Source organism: Channa argus, chromosome 16 (genome assembly GCF_033026475.1).
Source record: "Channa argus isolate prfri chromosome 16, Channa argus male v1.0, whole genome shotgun sequence".
NCBI lineage: Eukaryota > Metazoa > Chordata > Actinopteri > Anabantiformes > Channidae > Channa > Channa argus.
This window is the reverse complement of record NC_090212.1, coordinates 13,342,593-13,360,872: the sequence shown is the minus strand read 5'-3', so window position 1 is coordinate 13,360,872 and position 18,280 is coordinate 13,342,593. Positions and strand designations below refer to the sequence as shown.

The following is an 18,280-nucleotide window of genomic DNA, read 5'->3' as shown; positions in this document are numbered from 1 at the left end:
TCCCTACTTATGACCACGTTGAGTTTATGACTCTAAAATCAAAGATAGGCAACAAATCCTCAAGAAATAGAACTTAACACATTTTGGCCTGAAAGTAGTAGCAAAATACTGCAGAATAATTTTCTGTTGGTGTTTAATCAATTTACTAATTTGCAGGTCTTCTCACTTGAAACACACACACTCCTGCAATACAGTATGTACTGTTTAATATAGCCACGTTTATGGCATTAACCCGCGTTCTCTTAACTTATCTGGTAGATAATAGCTCCAGCTGGCCTGCGTATTGTCAACAGCAGCTTCTGTCCTTGATACTGAGCGCATTATTGCACTATAACAAAACACACACCCACCCAGCCACCCACCCACCCACCTACACAGGATATACACTTACAGGCTGTGTGTGTGTGCTTCAGTACAAGCCTCTTAGAGACCATGATTCATTTCCACTATTGCAAAGCGCTTCCCAGCTTTGTAACGCCTGCAACATCACTGTGTCCTGTGTGTGCATCCTCCACTGCTCTATTCCTTGGTGAGAGTGTAACCGAGGCCGAAAAAAACCCCAACATTCCCCCATATAAGTTTCGAGATATGAGGAATTGATGATTTCCTTTGCTCACACATAAAGTTGATACTTTTGGTTTTTAATATTGGATGTTCATTCTGTTTTTCCTTATGGATTTTAACAACTACACAGGTTGGTGAATGAAATAATATTAAGCAATTTCTCAATATGCCTTTCCAGCCAACTAAGCAATAATATTAGCCATTATTTTCTGCATGCACTTGCAACATGTGACCTAGATGTTAATCCACTGTTATTCCATACTGATGTGACAGTACTACATCAACTGCAGGGGCTCCACATATAATCTTTGATGTGCTGTGTGGCAGGAAAACAACCACTGGCAGGCTGGGTTTGACATTACCAGTGGTTTGATTCTCCCAGGCAGAAAACCTCAATATTTTAATTTAATCCCCAGAGCAGTCATTTAGCCACTCCGTAATCCCCAGGTCCAGTGCTTAGTCTGATAATTACCCTTATTGGACACCCATAATGATTAGTTTTTGGTTTCACCCAAAGCAGTACAGGCAGTTTCATAAGGCGGTCGTGGGGTTCTGCGGAGTGGAAAACCAATCATGCGTGGTATAGACCAGGTCATAAAGGAGGAGAGAGGGCTATGATTACATTGCATGGCAGGCGACATATCCTGGACAGGAAATAGTGCAAACTTCACTTTTTGGCATCCAGGACACTTCCTCATCACAAAACAGGTGGTGGATGTAGCGCACCTACTGTGTCACCGCACTTGGCTTTCATGTTCAGTAACAGGAACAAAGGTCAAAGTGGGCATCCATTAGGGAGTTGGCCACCCTCAGAGCCAAAGCAGCGTAACTTGGCACATAAAGCTGTGAAGGCATCAAGCAGTAATCAGGGAAAATTTTGATGTCTCCCTCTGGGAATTTGCTGCTACTCTCATTTGATTTTCCTTTTGCAGTCTCTCCTGACATTTCGAAGCTGACAGCATAAACTGCTGAATTTCCCTCCGCATGTGGTGTAATAACCCCCCGCCCCACCCAAAAAAGTCCAACTTTTCACACGTCCACCATCATGGTAAACTGCTATGCAAATGCCTGTGCAGAGTCCAGGAGTTGGTGGTTCAGCTGGTATAATCTACAGCTGGCTAGGAGGGCGAGCCTTACTGGAAAGTCATCAGCCATTTTTTGTCTCCTTCATGAAACAGGCCAAGGCACGTCCCCTTCTTCTCCCCCCCCCCCCCTGCTCTTTATGAGCCCCACCTGGCAGATTAGTGTGCCACCACTACAACTACCTTTTCTTCTGATGGCGTTGACACACACACACTCAGGTATTGCTGTTGAGGCAGCACAGAGCAGCACCTCTTCAAACTTTGGGTCTCATTGTTGCTTATGCAACATTTTGTCCTGTCACATGTTAAGGAAAACAAACACTCAATCTCAAAACAGAGCAAACACGTCTGGCAACACCTGGGATTTAACTAATTATCTAGACTCATCTGCAACTTACCATCTCTGTTTTAGTTATTGTGCAATGTGTAAACAATGATTATTTTAGTCTCTATATAGAAGGCACTTATGAAAATACTAAGTTTCCCAAAGCTATAGGTGATCATTGCGTGATTTGTCTGATTAATTGTCAAAACCCACCAAATATTCATATCACAGTTACATAAACAGCAAATCCATAACTAAACACACCTAAAATATATTTGTCCAGACAATGTGTGGGGCTGTCACCCTGCAAGAATACTTAAGGTTAATAGACTGTTTGTGTTCATATACTTGGTATACAAGTTTGCTCAAATATCTTGTTAGACAAGAGAAGTGTTGGCCTCAGTTGTCCTGGTACAAAACCTTGACGTGCAAACTGATGTCGCGGACAATGAATTTCATAAGAAAGTGAAATAGTCTTCACTTCGTTCTTTAAAAAAAATACCCTGGAATCCCGGACGAGTCATGAAACATGGGAGATGCATATGCACAGTTTAGATAAGGTTGCACTGAGAAACAAGTCGGACAAACGTCTGTAGAAAACATGACCTACATGAATGTCAGGGACATCCAAACGCAGCCTACATTTCAATTTTTGTGTGATTTCCAATCCAGTTTCTGAATTATTGTCTGCAGCTTGCAATGTGTGAAAAAACAACAACAACTAACGTGTTAATGTGCGACACGGGCAAATCACCTATATGTACCGATTACGCAGCCAAATGCGTAAAATGACGCAAAAAAATAAAATAAACGATGCCATGACGAAAAAATACGTAAATTGTCGGCGTAGCGCTACATTTTAACCACCTGAGGTTTTCGCCGCAGTCCTGGATGCTTCCTTTTGGCTACCAAACCAGCAGAAGAGAAAGAGGAGGAAGAGGAGGAGGAGGAGGGTTGAAAAACTTGCCGCAGTTCAGACTTCTCTGCAGTCCCGACTCACCGAGTCCAACTCGGGAAGCCGCTGTTTGAATCCACAAATACAGTTCCCGTGCCCCCTTTCTAAGTCCAGACACACACGATTCAAAGAGTAAAACTTTACCTTAGCGCCTCCGCCGCCGGGCCACAAACACGCAACAGTAAATCCACAACTTCCCACGGCCGGAGATCATGCGGACGATAGGACTCGCTGCTGCCGACACGGCGAGGACAAGTTCACCCACATATTCTCAGACACAACCAGAGAGTTGGAGGCGACCGGGGGGGAACTGCTTTTTGGTTTCCTCCGGTCCCTAAATCGCTTTCGTTGGTCCTTGCCTTTCGGATATTCCCCTCCCTGGCCCGTTTGAGATCAAACCATCACATTCCACCGCGTCCTTAACAATGAAAAAAGGTGGGTTTTCCTTTTCTGCTGCCGGAGGACCCACCCCTCGGGATGACTCTGCCCGGCCTGACCGCAAAGAGAACGCCCTTCCCGGCTCCGAGGTCCCGCCCTCTCTCCCCCCACATACGCAATTCTGTTCGGTGAGGAGGAAAGAATCCGAGCTGGGGCTGCGGCGATAGTTTGACTCTCCTAATATACAGCGTTCTCCCCCTCTCTCTCTCTCTGTCTGTCTCTGCCTATCTCTGTCTCTCCACCCTATTTGAGTCGTATTCAAAACGGTTAATTCTTCATTATCCCTGAGCTCGAGTGACTTACACTGATACATCACACACTAGAGAAATTCAAATACAATGTAGCTTGAAGCTAACCACTGTAGAGAACGGTTAGCAATTTGAAAAGTACTTATACAGTGATCAGGTACCAAAATTATCATAAGGTCAGAATAAATAAAGTAACACCTCTGGCAATGGCGCAGGAGTGTAGCAAGACTCTGGTGCCAATGGGACTGAGAAGTGATGGCAGGTAAAAAGCAGATTTTTCTATAATTGTAAATGTGCAAATGTTACATTGTGTTATCAACACCAATGGTGTCAGGTTGAGAAATAAACTGGCACCAGTGTATTTTATGTTCTATGAGGAACGTAAGGTAAAGCATCTCCTAAATGGGACCTAAGGACCTGATTTGAGAACCATGTTTCTGACAGATCCCCCAGCTTCTCTGGAATTAGTATAACTGACTTATTTAGTCAATACAAGACAATACTAGTTAAACCTGTGATCCAAAAAGTTGTAGAACCAGTTCCAGGAAGTTAATGGCTGTAAACCTTAGACATCACTGCGTTTCCCAACATATTCAGCTCAGCTTTGTCATTCCGACTGCTTAGTAATCAATAATTCTCCAATATTTAAGTTATTCAAGATGGATGTTTGTCCTATTTAAAATGGAGACAAAGACAAACATTGACTGTTATCTGACCCTTGGGGAAGTTTGGTTTTTAAGATGCGTAGTGACACTGCTGTCTACCTGATTCAAGTACACTGCTATTGTGGATAGTGCTGGAGTATACCGGACATTTAGCGAACTAAACCAGATCACATCAACCCATTTCCCCCCCTAACCCAAACCCAGAGCAGCTCGGATAGCCTGACGCTAAAGAAAGAAAATTCTTCATTGTGTGATCATTGTCTTTCAGTTATGTAAGTGTGGAGATGATTTAAGTGTAATGATGAAACACCTCCTAAAAGTTCTAAATATGATAGGGAGCCAGCCAAGCAGGTGAAGTCCTACCTATACAGATATACCCACGCACACGCCCTCTCACACAGCGAGAGTAAAGTCTGTTTCCTTATCAAAAGCAGAATCTGTACTGCCTGGTCGCCATTAAAAAGGAACATCGCCGGGACATTGTAGTTCTGAAAGATACACCCATTGTACATGAAAAGTGTCATGTTTGCCACTGACCTTAACACTGTCTGTGTACTTAAAACAATCGTTTGTGGAGATATCCACAGTCAAGCCTTTGTTCCCCCCCTCATTAAGCATCTCTCCCTTTCAAGAGTCCATACTGCTCGAATCATATTGTAATTTGACATAATGGGCTGTCACAGTGTTGCTCTCTCCAGTTGGGGAAAAGGCCAAAGATACAGAGCAATCAAAGAGAAATGAAATCCTTTTAAGAAGCTGCTGCAAGCTTAAGGCATACCCAGGCATGCCCAGACACACGAAAATCACAGCAGGAAAGCCACAGGTGTTTGTGAATATGCATGCAAGTGCCTAACTTTTAAACTTTATGTGTCTTTGTGTATATTTTTTAATGTTAAGAGTGTGACAGGAGATATATTTCCAAGAGATGTGCGATAAGAACCTATCCCATTAGCCCATATTTTCCAGAGCTACTGATCCGATCTAGACATTAAAGCAGTGGTTTATGTCCCATCATGGCAAGAGGAACTCGGAGAGAACATATAAATAAAGACAGGCATGGAAATGGCCTCTTTATTTATGCGGATGTGTGTCTGTCGTGTTCCATCCAACTTGTGAAGTTTGGTTCATGCGCAGACAAGTTCCTGTCATCTGAGGAATTTGCCTTAGTCCATAAAAGATAAATGCAAATGCATATTACAGACTAATGCATACAAACAAGGTTTCGGGGAATATGATCTCCAACAGTTGCATACTGTGGGACACACAGGCGAGCTGATTCAGGAAGAGCTGTGTTTGAACCTACATCCTTCCTAATCACAAACATCCTTGAAAAAAGCCAACAATATTAACATGTTTGTTCCAATAAGAAGTCGGGCGCAAACGGCAAACGTCATTATCAAGTTATCTAAGAGGTCGTCTTTTAAGAAGAAGCCCACATGATTTGACTGTTTTCATTTCACATTTGAGGTGTTTTATCTCATCCAGAGCGACTCGCAGGGACTGCATCAGCAGGGTAATCTCTAATAATCTCCTGTAAATCGCCAACATTACAAGCAGCCAAAAGTACATGGAGTGCATCTATAGTCACCTGACAAAATTACTTTTTTGACGAAATGTATGATTGTAAGAAATGAATAAAACAAGACCAAAGTAGGAGGATTTAATGCTACAACGTGGATTATACCAGCACTTTCCTAGTTTATGTCCTTTTTAGAGCCTGGCTAGGGATTAATGTGCTTAATTCTCTATAGTCTCAGAGTGGGTCACTGCCAGTGTTTAAACAGATGTAACCCCACTGGATCAAAAAATGTGGGGCATCTTGACATGTAGGAAAACATGCACTTATCCACTGCTATTAAGCGCTGACGACTTTTGTGCCACACTGTTAAACCTCACATCTCCGTAGTGCACTGCACACGTAGCGTCTTTGAGGAGCTGCTCTTCACAGTGGGACTTGCAACAGCTCTTACTGGGTTCTGATATTTGTGTTTCTAAAGTTTTAAGCTGAAAATTCACATGTCCTAGAGTGCTTTATAGTGCTATATGATCTTGAAGTACAGATGCTTTGGCATGTCTAGTGCACCCTCCCATGGCTCCCTCTTTCTCACTGCAGGGGTGCATTCCTCAGACCTCAGCCTCTGGCATGCAGTAAATCTGCCCAAGAAAGACCTATGCTGTCCTGGGCCAGACATACAGCTAAACACAACTATTTATCAGTTTTCAACTTCATACTTTTACATGACTGTAAATGTCGTTTGTGCCAGGGGCAAAATGCCATGGATCTACGTGAGGCGAAGCAGCAACCGGGAAAAGGTGTTAATGGGACACAAAGTGCTCCATGCAGAAAGCTTCCTCCCTTCCTGCCTCCCCCGAGGAATACACGAGTCTGACTATTCAGCCATTCCATGTGAGATATCCCATAAAAAAGTAGAGCTCCTGGCAGCATTCCCTCTCTGTGTCTCTGCACACCTGGACTGAATGCACAGCCCGTCTTTGAGAGGAACAGCTCCTTGGTCAGGACAGTGCAGCAGTGCAGAACATCTGTGATCACCTGCATGAATCTGTATCAGACTGTATTTCCATTTTGTCAGCGCTGTTTAGTGTCCAAATTTATTTTTGAATAGGAATCAAGGGGGAAGTGGACAGGAGCCAATGGCTGGTGTAAACCCAGCAAAAGCATACTGTCAGTGTAACATGTAACACGTCTATATATATTTAAAGTGTATATGTACAAAAAACTACTTAAATATAAATGAATAAAACAAAACGACAATGTGAAAGGGGTCACTTGTTGTGATGAACATGATCTTATTGATTATAAGATCATGTCCACTCTTGGTTTAGGGGCGGCTATAGCTCAGTTGGTAAAGGCAGTTGCTTACGGACCACAGGGTGAGTGGTTCGATCCCCGGCCCTGGCTGTATGTTAAAGTGTCCCTGGGCAAGACCCTGAACCCCTAACAGCCCATTCCCCCTTCCCCAGCGATGCAGTGCCGGTCCAAGCCTGGTAGAAATTGGGGAGGGTTGCGTCAGGAAGGGCATCCGGCGTAAAAACTGTGCCAAATCAACATGCGGACAATGATCCGCTGTGGCGACCCCGAACCCACGGGATAAAGCCGAAAGGAGAGTAGTAGTAGTCCACTCTTGGTTTACCCCCACTGCTCACATGGCATTTTGTTTGTGGTCATGGTCGACAGATATTTTAAGTGAAAACTGCTAAAAAACCACTGCATACTACCCGTCCAGCAACACGCAGGAGAGGTTAGTATCTCTACTGTATGTTGAAGGTAGTGAAGTCTTAAAAAGCTGAAAAGCCAGTGTCCTTCACAAGTGGGTGGAGACCAAAATAAAGCATTTTGCATAGACAATATCAACGCTTACAGCTGCTCCAGGTGACAATAATCAATAGCAAATTAAATGTGTAGGAGGTTTAGGGACTAAAGAAAATACTAATCTTCATCATGGTTATCCTCATTGTTTTTATTTTTACAACAGGAAAATGTTATGACTTAGCTTTAAAACTCTATTCTCATGTCTACACTAAGTATAAACACTTAAATCTTAAAGCGGAAACAGGAGGAATCGACTAGTTGGTCAGATTTACCATACAGACAATGAGGAAGAACAGTGGCTGGAAGGTTTTCCCTTTAGACAAAGCATGCTGGGTACATATGGAAATATGAAATAATCAAGTTTCAAACTAAAAGATCACTTGTTCAATTTTTCATTGCACTAAATAGTCACTTATTTAGTGCTTTTATCCCTTCACTCATACACACACACCAATGGCAGTGGCTGCCATGCAAGGTGCTCACCTGACCCACCAGGAGCAACTTGGGGTTCAGTGTCAGTGTCCAAGGACACTCTGACATGTAGCCGGGAGCGGGGATTGAATCACTGACGCTGTGGTCCATGGTCAACTGCCTTACCAACTGAGCTACAGCTGCCCCACTAACTCACTTAGTCAAGTCATAATAACTCGGCTTTAGGATACGTTAGAAATCTAGGGATATTCAATTATTTGGAATATTTCATTAACGTATGTTTTTTTAATTTAACATAGCAGATTAGTTGTCACTGTTAATTGCTCCGTGACATTTTACAGTGCAAACACTTTAAAACTATTAACAACAATGACACACATCCACATCTCACATCCATTTCATGCCCAAAACAAATCTCAGTGACTGGGATTGGAATTTTTTGAATCCACACCCAAACCACAAGCACAATGCAGTGAAATAAGTTTTACAGTACAAGCCTGTATAGCCAGCAAAGGCACAGCACGTCGGGCAGTGAAGTACGACATAACCACCAACGCGCTCTGCTCTCTTGTTCTACTGCCAAGCCATAATAACAGCAATAAGGTTAGAGAGGCTCGTTAACCTTAATCTAGGAATTATAATGTGGCACCAGGAAAAAGAGGACATGTTATGTTGTGTGTTTGTACATAGCATCTGAAATTAAACATTTACCACAGAGGGGGGCTGGTGCTGCTTTAAACTACACAGAGAGTGAAAGTGGTAGTTCACAGTGAAGTATGGGGCCTTACCTGGACTGAATTAACCCCACTGCTTTGCTCAGTTTGAAGTTAGAGAGGCCTTTTGTCTTTATTGGCCTCTTGCTCCCTCGTGTGGTAAAATGTATTACTGCACACTGCTGATGAGCCTGAATGATAACCCGTTTAAAGGGTATGGATGGACAATAAATCTGGAAAAATACTGAACTTTTGCATAACATATTTTTAAACTACTTAGCGTTGAAACTTTTAAGCAATATTACCACTGAAAACTGATCGCAAATTCCTTTGTTTATAAATGCCTTGGATTTTTACAGTCCCAACAAACAAAAAACTAAATAGTCATTACACTCACCTTAACAATCTAGACTAAATTTCATGGGTGTCAGAATGGCAATTACGTTTTACAAGTCCTTTCATGCCATTTTTGAAATTCTCAATAAAAAAGAGAGTAGGTTGCTTTGTAAAGAGGGTCAGGGTTGCCTTAAATTTCCTCTTAACTACTGAACTGGAACTAGAACTTACGATTGGTGTCGTTGAAAGTAATAGTGACTCTGATTTAATGAAGTTGACTAATAGCGCTCACATTTCTAAATTTGGTTGTGTTTTCTCTACTTGCTGATCATTGCTGTATTTGGTTGTGTTTATGCAGCACGTTCCTATTTGGTCATGTTTTCTCTATCTAAAGCATTCTTCTTTCTAAATGTCGAGTCTGGGTTAACTAATTGTGAAGATGTTTCTATTATGTGTTTGCAGTATCAATTATTTGCCTATTTCGTTGTATCAAGCTCTCAGCGCCACCTTACTATAGAGGCTACAACGGCAGGACACATCATGTACTTTCAAAGTGGACATCAGGACAAGAGACTCATCTTGATTCTCCATCCTGCCCTGACGTGCACTGCAAGGCCATAAATAAAATCGACCCCTCTGAAATGTAATTTGGGGAGTTATAGTTTATTATTAGTGTATTTAATATTCCTTAGTGGGCTACGAACGAACGGAGACATACAAATGATAAGAAATCAAACCAAATATGGATCATTCATTGCTCTAACAAGTTAGAAACCTCATTGCTTAATCAGCCATTTAACCTCCAGATGTCGTTTTCATGAGATCATACTAGACGTCTGATAGAGTTGTAATAAAATAATTAAAGGCACGTGACAAGCAACTTTAATCTGCTGTTTGCCACATGGAGCTTACACGCATTGTCATTATCTCCACTCCTGCAGAGAAACATATCCTTGTTCTAATAAGCAGGAAACAAAGCCCACAAAAAATTCCACGATTGCCCAAAATAGGCGTTTCTACTTGTGGTTAAGTCGCCCAAGAACAAACGCTGAAAAAGCTCACACGTTGCGTGTGTGTGTGTGTGTGTGTGTGCGCGGGATTATGCAATGCGGTGTTTCCTGAGAAGTCTGTAAGAAGTTTTCACCTCCTTCTTTTCGACCTTTAACACGCTCACAGTCTTGACGGTAACACACTGTCCAATAAACCGCAGCCTAACCTTAGTGCTGTCATTGTGCGAGAGACATTAGACGAGAACAAGCCATCTGGTAAGTCAACAAGCCTCTGATTCACTTTTGTAATTTGTCTTGTAAACAATCTCCTGCGATTCATTACTTAATGACATAGGTAAAGCAGCTTTGTAAATGCAGTAACTACTAAATGTTCAGTGTAAATGAGTGCGGAGACAACTCCTTCCAAACTCATACTGCCGGGTCACTAGCTGCAGATAAACTCATCTGCTGGAGGTGCAGATTGAAGCTAGGGTTAAACTTTCCTCTAAAGTTTTAAAAGGGTCATGGTCCTGTCATTAAAATGATTTGTTTCAAATTTCTTTGGGCTCTGACTTTCTGTTTCGCTTTTGCTCATTTTATTTCTTTTATGGGAATGAGACTCAGCTGTACTGGAATTGAAAATGTTAAGCACCTGGATGAGTGGAATCAAGGGACTTTAATTAGTTGATGGTGGTTTTCTGTGAATTCACAAAGAGATGCTGAAATCGCCTATGATTCTGAGGAGATATTATAAATCTATGATCTTGTTGGTAAATCTTTATGGTCACATGCTACCCCAAAGTTCTGGTCGGAAACTTATCTGAGTGGTTACGGTCCATCGTCTTCCTGGATAATTTTACACATCAGCATTTGATGTGAGCAGTTGCTACTGTTTTCAACTAGAGATTGTGATTTTGATAAGTTTTCTTAGTTACTTCGAGTTAGTCTTGGTGAAAACATTGAATGTCAAATTTTCTTTTCAAAATTTTGTTATGTTATGTTATTTGAGTAAATGTACGAAAGGAGTTTCTGAGAAATACTCCATCTACTGAAAGTAAAAAGTTGTATTTTAGCATATTAGACATTAGTGAATATATCATAATTATTGATCTGTGTCTGAGTGTTTATCAATTTAATGCTGTAGCTACTAACAATTATTTTAATAACCTTGTATACAGTTTTGTTGATCACTTTTTCTTAATCTAATAATTAAAATTGTAATGTCTTTACAGTCTGCTGGGCAGCTTTCGAATTTTACACCAGAGCTCCGAAAAGTCTTGTAATTGTATTACTATAACTACATTTATTAAGCAGATTCTGAGAAACAACTAGTCAATATAGTTATCAAAGAAATGTAGTGAAGAACCATATTTACCTTGGAAATGTTGTGAATTTGAAGTAGGAAGTAGACATACCTGATATTACACTACTATAGTACCAAAGTTTTCTTTTTCCGCCCTAGAATTATGGTGCAGTTTATTGTCTAACGCATTTTACAAGGAAAACTCTCCCATCACCAAATATCAATCAATGAGTTTTTGGAATTACTGCTTTTCTGAAAATGGATGAGGGAGACACCAGAGAAAGGGGCAACAGGTCACGTACACAGAGGGAAGTTTGTGAAAATGACTGAATGTGATATAAGGAAGACACAAGTGAGGACAATGTGGAAGAGAGGAATGCACCACGACAATCATTTATGTGTAGCATAAAGCCAAATATCAGATGTGGTTTCATCAGAAAGGCAGTAGTGTTTTACATCACCACTGTATTTCAAATTGATGCATTCACTGTGTATATGTACTCGATAGAACAGGAAGGAGAACGCAGCTTCTGCAGCATTTTCCACTTACTGCGGCATTGGCTTAAGCGAAGCCAAAATAACTTTGACCTTTGACACATCCTAAGAGTGTTGTTGTGATTTGGCAGTTAATATTTTAAAAATTGATCTAGTGTGACATAAAATGTACTAAAACAAGAGCGCCACAGCCATGTCCTCCTCAAAAACCTTAATACCTTCAGGCAGATGTGACACTGACACGTATGTTTGAACCCCCCCCAGTTTCCTCATCGAGATTTAAACTGTTCAGCTTTTATTTGCATTGGACGTAAAGCATCAACAGAATGTTTTATGTTGTGATAAGACATCACATTTCTGTTTGCATGTCTTGTCTCCTACAGACAGGAATGATGGAGAAAACCACAGAAAACACAGGCTTCCTGGACTCTGAATTTCGTTACATTCTCTTCCCAGTTGCCTATGGCTTCATCTTCTTCGTCGGCCTCTTTGCTAACATCTACGTGCTGGTTGTCCTGCGCTCCCTCCGCGATGCAAAGGCCATGGGAGAAATCCGCATCTATATGACCAACTTAACCATCGCGGATCTTCTTTTCGTCTGTGCCCTTCCCTTCTGGATTGACTATTACGCTCGTCGTGGTAACTGGATCTACGCAGACTTCATGTGTAGACTGACCGGCTCATTGTTCTTCATCAACAAGTACTGCTCCATCCTCTTCCTTGCAGCCATCAGCCTCAACCGGTACTGGGCTGTCACTCGGCCTCTGGATGCGGCCTCCTCAGATCACAGGCGTCGTGGCATCATTGTGTGCGTCGTTATCTGGGCATGTACGATAATGATAACTAGTCCATTTCTGATAAGTACATCGACCAAAACTGATAAGGAAAACATCACACGTTGTTTCGAGGGGTACCACAATGCAACTGATTTGGAGAAGAAATCAGTGGCTGCCACTCATTTTGCAATAATTGGAGGGTTTTTTGTTATATTTTTTCTCGTTGTGGTGTGTAATTTCCTTATTGCTCGAGCGTTACTTTCTCAAAAAACTCCTCAGTCAGAATTCAGATCTGCAACAATTTTATCCAGAAAGTCCCACATGTCCTTGTCCTCCCCAGACAATAGACCCAGAGGTGTAAAACGAAGGGCTCTGCAGATGTTGTGGGCAGTGGTGGGGGTGTTTGCTCTGTGTTTCCTGCCCCACCATATAATTCAAGGCCCCTGGACACTGGCAGTGCTACGAATCAGAGAGGGATGGGGCCACATAGACTGGGACCAAAGCACTCTTCAGGCGCTCAACGACGCACATCAGATCACCTATTTTCTTGAGGGCTTTAATTGCATTTTGGATCCTGTCGTTTATTTTTTTGCCACTAGGAAGTTTAGAAGGATGATCATGATCCATGTTAAAAAGTTAGGAAAGGGAGAGGGATGCTCACAGACAGGAATCTCGCAGATATCCATGGAAAGCAGGAATCAAAGCCAGAGACTCCAGAACCAACAGCCGGAAGAGAATTGAGTCAAACATTTAATTACATAATGTACAGTATTTTGCTGCACCTTTGGAATTATGCATTTATTTAGTGTTAATCCTCAGAAGCTAAGAAAATGTAGTGTTATTTCAAACGAATTCTTTTGAAATCTAACATCAACATAATGAGGGATCCAAAGTCTGAATTGCACCAGTACTTCTGTACTTCCTGTGTGAAAAGCAGAAGTTTTGCTAGCAGAAGTATAACCAGCATGTTTATGTTTAAATGCAATGAGTTTGTAAAAATGTGGCTTTACAAAATTATTTTTAACCTCACGAAGGTGTTGTTCTGTTGATGTGGAACCAAATAAAAGGCAGCTCAATGGTTAACTGCTTCCTTTTTTTTGGGCGTATCAGGTGTTAAGAGGTTACACGCGCACTTCAACTCAGTTGTCATGCCTTATGCACTGATGTTATGTATAATTATTATGATATCAGTAAAATGTGTGAATGAGGTTAATGCATCTCATCAGTCACTATGGGATGTATGTGAAACCAAAGAACAGAAGTAAGGTTTAAGCTTTCTTTCCCTTTTTGGCATCAAGTGTTGCAACATTGACTGATTCTCATGTTAAAAGTTACATGATTCACTTTGACAAAAAGAGCTGTATGTATATCTGTTTATACTTTCTATACTGTATTTTTTATATTCTATACATTTTAATTTCTATGTTTATTTAACATTAATATGTTGATTAAAGTCTGTTTCTGATTAATCAAAAGCGAGACATCTTCTCAACTCTGTGCACAGATAAGATACAGACAGTTTCCATGACAGGTTTTATTAGCGTTGAAAAGCACAAATAGCTAAAAGCTTCGAATTATTGGTCTTAGTGTGTCAAATAACTTGATGTAAAATTAGACTAAATCCAACAAAGCACAGACTGAAACGTGGCAAACTATCATCTCTCATAAAATCACGTTGAACTCAATATCCAGATTTCTACGCCGATATTTCCTAATACTGCAAAGCAACGTGTATTTTTGTAATTCTTCCTCTTTTGATTGCATGGCTTCATGTTCTCACGGATGTTTATGACAGAGTCGAGTACACATTATTCATACTGGTGGGGTCCAGATCACTGTAGGCTTGGTTGGTTCTTGAGTAATTTATGTACTCGTCTCCATCACCTTGAATCTGCGGAAAACCTCCCCTGATGTAATGAAAAATATGATTAGTCTGTCACCGTAACACACTTAGCCTTATGACTCAGCTGGCAACAGCATGTAGGAATAAAACAATCAATAAAAACAGCCATATGTGTAATGTATACGATTCTGTTGTCAAGACTTACTTTGACACCTTTTCAGGTCCAGGGAAATCTTATTAAAAGAAAAACAAAAAAAGAAGAAATTCAGGCAATCCCTAGAACATTCGGCTAAAATTCCTCCCACCAATGAAATGCTCCTTTCCATTCTTTACCTTTAGCTGTTGTGGTAGAAATTGGTAAAGGGACACTATGTGCTTGCCAGCCCAGCCAAGACACAATGGCAAGACTGATGATCAAGGACAGGAGGGAAATGACGAAGGCAGGTATTCCTAATTTATCTGGCAATGTTGTAAGACGGGGAAACAGGATAGAATTGCAAATGAAAGCCATTAGTTGTGGGTCAAAGCAAACTGAAATGCACAGGCAGAAAATCAAAACTTTTAGTTTTAAGCCTAAAAAGTATTATAAAACACAGTGTTAGGTGTGTGTTGAGGTTTCACAGCCACAGCCAGCTTTTACAAAGGCTGATCTACCCCCTCTTTTAGAGTGCTGGTAAAAGTGATGTAGTCACAGTCGACTTGTCACTTGTATTATTGGCTATGGAGCAATGAATGACTCATTGCCTGGACTACAAATAACAAAGACACTTTGTCCCACATGCAGCTTAACAGTCTTTGTCTGTGTGTATGTGTGACAGTTGGTTATTTTATATTAAAACCACCAGGTAGTGATAATGCTGGGGCTGATCAATGTACTTTTAGCTTTTACTTTATACTTTGTTGGAAAATGTTACTTTGTTTTAAACTTCATTGCATTTATTTAACAAGTGCACTTTTTAGATAAAGATTGGATGTTTCAGCTCGCGTCAGGAAGGGCATGTCGTGTAAAAACTGTGCCAAATCATGATCCGCTGTGGTGACCCTGAACTCACGGGATAAGCCGAAAGGACAAAAAAAGAACAAAACAACAACAACAACAACAACAACAGAAACTGAACATGCAGTTAATTAGTCAGAATTATTAACCAAATTCAAACCTGCAAACTGTCATGTCACCCTTTAAGTGTACATGCTTAACTTGTCAGTACACACCCAGACATTGCACTGTCTGGGTGTATACTGACTGCTGAAACAGAAAATATTTAGCATTCTTTGTTGAGTTGTGTTTTACCACATGATTAAAGCAAGTCTTCTTCTAGATCTGTGCTAACTACGGTACATAATTATTTTGCATTATTAACTTTCCACAGTTTCCGACATTGAATGTTATTTACTTATGAACAGGAAGTGTGCAGTAAAATAAAAGTACTGCCACTGTGCACAAACAATTTGTCGTCAGTTAAAAAAAGCATGTACATGATGGTATTTGTGGCCACTAAAATATACCTGTGATTGTATATAGCCTGTTCAGTTTATAATTATACGATCATTGTCTTTAAGGAAACAGATAACCAACCTGTTGGCAGTATGGCGACGATATAGACTGTGTGGTTTGAGCTCACGATGAGAGTTGACTGGTATCTAGCAGAGCAGCGGTAGATGCCTGATTCATTTGGCTTGGTGAGGCTCAGGTCCGTACTGTTGCTCACTAACTTCCACGTTTGATTTTTCAGGCATTCCCAGGAGTATGAGACATTGACTGAAACGTTGACACTGCTGCAGTGAAGGTTGACTGTTTGACCTTCTGCAACTGGGTAGTCTGGTTTAGCCTCCACTGTCACATTAGTCAGTGTTTCTAGGAATAATTAGACAAATCTCCTTTGAATGTAATAGATGCAGGAGAGGCATGATGTCACCATTTTTTAGCCACAATAGATGTGTGATTCTTGGTATGGCAATGCCAGCTTGTTGGGTAGTTAGACATTTTGACAGAGACTGGATTACAACTTTATTTCTAAGAATGCAATGTAATAAAATAAAATATTGTAATGAATAAATAATGTGATTCCTAAACATTTAAAGCAGCAACTATTTCAGATTAAACATTGCTTAGTCCAGGACTTTGGTCTGCTTCATCTGTTCTATGTGTTTAGCACATGGTAAAACTATATCTTACAGCAATTAGCTAATGTAAATAATAAACAAAACCCTTCTGTGGCTGTAGCTTCAAAATATCTATCAAAATATTTATTTTGATAAGGAAGAAACAGTTTTACCTCCCATTGTTGTATATGGAGAATTGCTAATTCCAGTCACTGGAGTAGATATAGCCTTGCTTTTAGCTGCAATGACAACGCATAGTAAATTGAACATTTTAAATCTAAAACAGAGCATTTGAAGGCTTACTTCTGGCTAACTTTATTACATTCACTAGTAGAAATGTTCTTACCTGTACTCTCACACAAGAACAGGAAAAATAGGCCAAGAACCATGTTGATTTGAGCCCAGAAAGCAAGTGCTACTTGTCACTTCAGTCTGACAGGTGCTGGATGAATCCGGAGGTTATTATCAATGCACAGGTGAGAATGGAGGAAGTATGAAATGAATAAACTGTAAGGAAGTGAAGTTGGAAGTTCCTTTTCCAAATATTAGGCAGACTAAATATGCAGAATTTATTAATAACAAAACACAAGCTGCACAAAACCAGGAGATAATGAGTAAGATCAATATACATAAAAGATAGTCATAATTAAATACTATTTTACCCATGAAAGCCTTCAAGTTTTAATACTGAAAACCCCTTGATGACCTACAGTTTAAAAAACAGTTAAACTGTTTGAATTCAGAGCACTCAGACACTTGGTTTGAAACATTTTACATCTCACTCAGCCAAGCGTTTGCTGTTTGACACCAGGCCTTTCATGTGAGGCAAGCAGTCACTGGCTGCCAGAGCAGGTCACAGTCTGCAAAAAGTGCAGAAATGATTAAAGCCGCTTACTATATAGTATTATTATTATTTTAGTATTAAGTATTATTTAAAGAAATTTGAATTAAAAGAACCAACATGCTCAACCATAACAATACCAAACACTCATGTGTGTTAAACATGACATTGACTTTATAAGATGGCAGGCATTTCCCTATAGTCTCACTGTGCAAACAGGTTCCAGTCCCATAATGTGTTGGAAAATGTTCTGCTATGTTATGTCAGTTCTCTTCTGTGACCCTGTTCAACAAGATCCTGGTTTTGCAGTAGAATAAGTCAGTTGTCAGAAAACTTTTTTCTACTGTCCTATAGAGCTGAAGTGTTGCTTAGCACATGCTTTTTTAAAGATTGTCACTTCATTGCAGGAAGTGGTTTCTCTTGCGTTATGGAACTGTTGCTAAAACAAAACAACATCTTCAGTAAAAACAATCAAGAGAGGGAGATAACAACATATGAAACCTTTGAAAGCAGCGATACTATGTAGATGCAATAAAATCAAATAAATACAGTAATTCACTGTACAGACGGTAACAGGTGCTATGTAGTGTTATCTATTGCTGCCACCTGAACAGGAGTGTAGAAGAAAACAGGCAACACTTTAACGACACAGTGTAACAACTTCAAATATGTAGAAAAATCAAGATCCAGGAAGTAAAGTCTTTCACTGACCAAATATAGTAAGTGGACATAAACAAAAGAACGACAGGGACCACTGACTGCCCTGCCTAGACTAGGCAGTTGGCCTGGGGCCTGTGAAAATCTAGTAAAAGTCTATCTACAGGAAACCTAACAACTACTG

At 40.5% G+C, this 18,280-nt stretch overlaps 3 protein-coding genes across 6 annotated transcripts in view; 1 reads left to right on the top strand and 2 right to left on the bottom strand.

The window, feature by feature from the left end:
- The window catches only part of luzp1 (leucine zipper protein 1), a 45,322-nt gene extending 41,982 nt beyond the window's left edge, over positions 1–3,340 (bottom strand). For all 3 annotated transcript variants that reach the window (XM_067480568.1, XM_067480567.1, XM_067480570.1), the window contains exon 1: positions 3,071–3,340. The gene's annotated coding sequence lies outside the window, so the exon portion shown is untranslated. The remainder of the gene's footprint in view (positions 1–3,070) is intronic.
- A 6,859-nt stretch (positions 3,341–10,199) lies between these two features.
- Positions 10,200–13,735, top strand: ptafr (platelet-activating factor receptor). The gene is made up of 2 exons (XM_067480533.1): positions 10,200–10,354; positions 12,260–13,735. The coding sequence occupies exon 2, from the start codon at positions 12,266–12,268 to the stop codon at positions 13,391–13,393; it is 1,128 nt and encodes a 375-aa protein (XP_067336634.1). The 5' UTR covers positions 10,200–10,354; positions 12,260–12,265; the 3' UTR covers positions 13,394–13,735.
- A 424-nt stretch (positions 13,736–14,159) lies between these two features.
- Positions 14,160–17,088, bottom strand: LOC137101752 (uncharacterized). 2 transcript variants are annotated; one of them, XM_067480534.1, is made up of 6 exons: positions 16,945–17,088; positions 16,772–16,837; positions 16,072–16,350; positions 14,829–14,954; positions 14,701–14,728; positions 14,161–14,559 (listed from the first exon to the last, which is right to left on the bottom strand). In XM_067480534.1, exons 1-6 carry the CDS (start codon positions 16,985–16,987, stop codon positions 14,439–14,441), a joined length of 663 nt encoding a protein of 220 aa, XP_067336635.1. In that variant the 5' UTR covers positions 16,988–17,088; the 3' UTR covers positions 14,161–14,438. The 2 variants fall into 2 exon arrangements, with proteins under 2 accessions (XP_067336636.1, XP_067336635.1); XM_067480535.1 differs by lacking the exon at positions 16,772–16,837 and having other exon boundaries at positions 14,160–14,559; positions 16,945–17,064.
- Positions 17,089–18,280: the final 1,192 nt, after the last annotated feature.

Excerpts from the sequence above, each read along its gene's own strand:
- ptafr (XM_067480533.1), top strand. The coding sequence starts at position 12,266 with ATGATGGAGAAAACCACAGAAAACACAGGCTTCCTGGACTCTGAATTT.
- LOC137101752 (XM_067480534.1), bottom strand. The coding sequence starts at position 16,987 with ATGGTTCTTGGCCTATTTTTCCTGTTCTTGTGTGAGAGTACAG. Across the intron at positions 16,838-16,944 it reads GTTCTTGTGTGAGAGTACAG|CTAAAAGCAAGGCTATATCT; the intron begins GTAAGAACATTT and ends TTGTCATTGCAG. Across the intron at positions 14,560-14,700 it reads GGACCTGAAAAGGTGTCAAA|GGGAGGTTTTCCGCAGATTC; the intron begins GTAAGTCTTGAC and ends TCATTACATCAG.